A 2,496-nucleotide genomic window follows, 5' to 3' on the forward strand; every position below is an offset into this window, starting at 1 on the left:
ACATTTTAACTTTACTTTCATGAGATGTTCCTCTACTTTTATCTGGTATAGAAAATTAACTTCTTTAACCCATTCACTAATGGGTTACCTTTGGTAATCACACCAACCTACATGAATCGGGAAATGTTTCCCAGTCCAGAGTAAAAGGACAGAAGTGGCTAATTTAGGAACTTTACAGTGAACATTCATAATGTAAAACCCTGAAATATACGCTGAAATGCGTATGCTAACATCGCAGTCTCTTCATGGCATTTTTAATCTCTTTGTTTCTTAAGGTGTAAATGGCTGGATTCAGCAGAGGTGTGATGACTGCATAAAACACAGCAAGAAACTTGTCCACCCAGGTGATGCTGACTGGCCACAGATAGATGAAGATGCAGGGCCCAAAGAAGAGCACCACCACCGTGACATGGGCAGTGCAAGTGGATAGAGCCTTCGATGCCCCATCTGTAGAGTGAAGGCAGACAGTAAACAGAATATGCGAGTAAGAGATCAGCAACAGAATGAAGCAGATGGTTGCCAGCACCCCACTGTCAGCATTTATCAAGATTTCTAGAATAGAGGTGTCCATGCAGGCTAGCTTGATCACCAATGGAATATCACAGAAAAAACTATCCAGTTCTCTGGGTCCACAGAAGGGCAGCTTTATAATCAGAGCTAGCTGGCTCATTGAATGTAAAAAGCCTATGATCCATGAAGTCATCACTAACCCAATGCACATATGCCGGTCCATGATGCTGGAGTAATGGAGGGGCTTGCAGATGGCCACATAACGATCATAGGCCATTGACACAAGCAGTACCATCTCACCCCCACCAAAGAAGTGTCCAAAGAAAATTTGGCACATACACCCTCCGAAGGAGATGGTCTTGTTTTCCTTTAGAAAGTCTGTGATCATTTTAGGGGTTGTGACTGAAGAAAGGCAGAAATCAATGAAGGAGAGATTGGCTAACAAGAAGTACATAGGGGAGTGAAGGTGGAGATCAGTAATAATTATGACCACAATGAAGAGGTTGCCTAAAACAGTGATCAAATAAAGGGAAGAAAATGTCACCAGGAAGAAGGCCTGGAGTTCCCATGAATCACAAAGCCCAAGAATAATGAATTCAGACACCACAGACTGATTTGCTTCTTCCATTTAGTTTAGTTCTAAAAGCATCTGAAGAAAAAGACAAAGCATTACTTTTTCTGTATAAACAGTGTGTGAATCAAGAAGATGTCTTATATATTACCTTTGGATGTGGATTCTAGTATAATCATTTTGGAAGAAAGTTTGGCCTTATCTTGTAACAGTCACACCTTTGCACATTTTATGGCCTAGCAATTAAACCCTTATTTACAACCCAAAATTTATTCTCACATTTGTATCCAAGGATTAATTTATAATAATGCCCACTGACATTGGAGCCTATGTTTTGAGCCATGGCAAATGAAGCAAAGATGATACAGAAGTATCTTTGTAAACTATAATAATTTTTAAAAAGTGTTCAAATGTGATTTATTTGTCATAGTTTTTGCAGGGTAGATAGGAATAGAAAAAAACTGTGTGTATGGATTTGATAAACCTATATGTGAAATAAAAAAAAAAAACAACATGTACAATATAAGTAACTTCAAGTGAAAGGAGGCCAAGGTAGGCATGAAACTGATCACAGGAGCATATAAAAGCATTATAAATTGTTAAGTTATTGCATTGTCATATTTTCTTAGGTGTAATTTGATTATTGAATCATTAATTATTATTGAATTAATATATATGGAGTTGTCACTGAAAATTGATGAGAGGATAATATGAATCAATAATTATGATCAATACTATGGGCCTGAGATAAAATACCATTTTTAAAGGGCTTTTCATTGTTTAGGGTCTATGTATAGAAAAATAGTTCTTGTATATAACTTTGAAATGTTTGGAAGAAAAGTTAGCATGTTATTAAAGGTCAATAATTATTTCAAAAATGATTGAGTAAGTGAATGAATCGATCAGTAAAAAAACAGAAGTATTAATACTAGCCTTCACAAAATTATTTTCACCAATGAATGTAATTAAGCATAAGAGTAGATAAACCAGTCAAGGAGAAAGTGGTTAGCCACTCTGTGACAAAATAAACATTCCAGACATAAAGACAGGATAGCTCATGAGCAGTAGGAAGACATATTCTCTGATTATGAGTCTCGGAGCTCATGGAACCTGTAAGAAGATACTCAGAACAGAGATATACCTCAGTGGATCCTGAGGTTCAGTGTTGAGAATAGAACTGTAAAACATGTTTGAAAACCCATGTTGCCAGACATGATTTAGGACCACAGAACACAACATCTGGCATTTAATTTGCCTTCAAATAAGAAAGCTTCTGAGAAATTGAAATCTGGAAATCTCTGCATGGACTAAAATGAATTCTGGGACTAAAGTGATGACTGGGACAGTGACGGTGCATCCACTTATGGGAGTTAAAAATGGGAAGACCTTTGTGACCTGAGACTTAGGCTGAATAT

At 36.9% G+C, this 2,496-nt stretch overlaps 1 protein-coding gene across 1 annotated transcript; it reads right to left on the reverse strand.

Moving 5' to 3' along the window:
- Window positions 1-226: 226 nt before the first annotated feature.
- LOC114084985 (olfactory receptor 4K3-like) lies at window positions 227-1,141 on the reverse strand. Its single transcript, XM_027926125.2, has one exon. The coding sequence runs from the start codon at window positions 1,136-1,138 to the stop codon at window positions 227-229; it is 912 nt and encodes a 303-aa protein (XP_027781926.2). The 5' UTR covers window positions 1,139-1,141.
- Between the last annotated feature and the right edge of the window lie 1,355 nt (window positions 1,142-2,496).

The sequence above is a fragment of the Marmota flaviventris genome, chromosome 2, assembly GCF_047511675.1.
Source record: "Marmota flaviventris isolate mMarFla1 chromosome 2, mMarFla1.hap1, whole genome shotgun sequence".
In the NCBI taxonomy this organism is placed as follows: domain Eukaryota; kingdom Metazoa; phylum Chordata; class Mammalia; order Rodentia; family Sciuridae; genus Marmota; species Marmota flaviventris.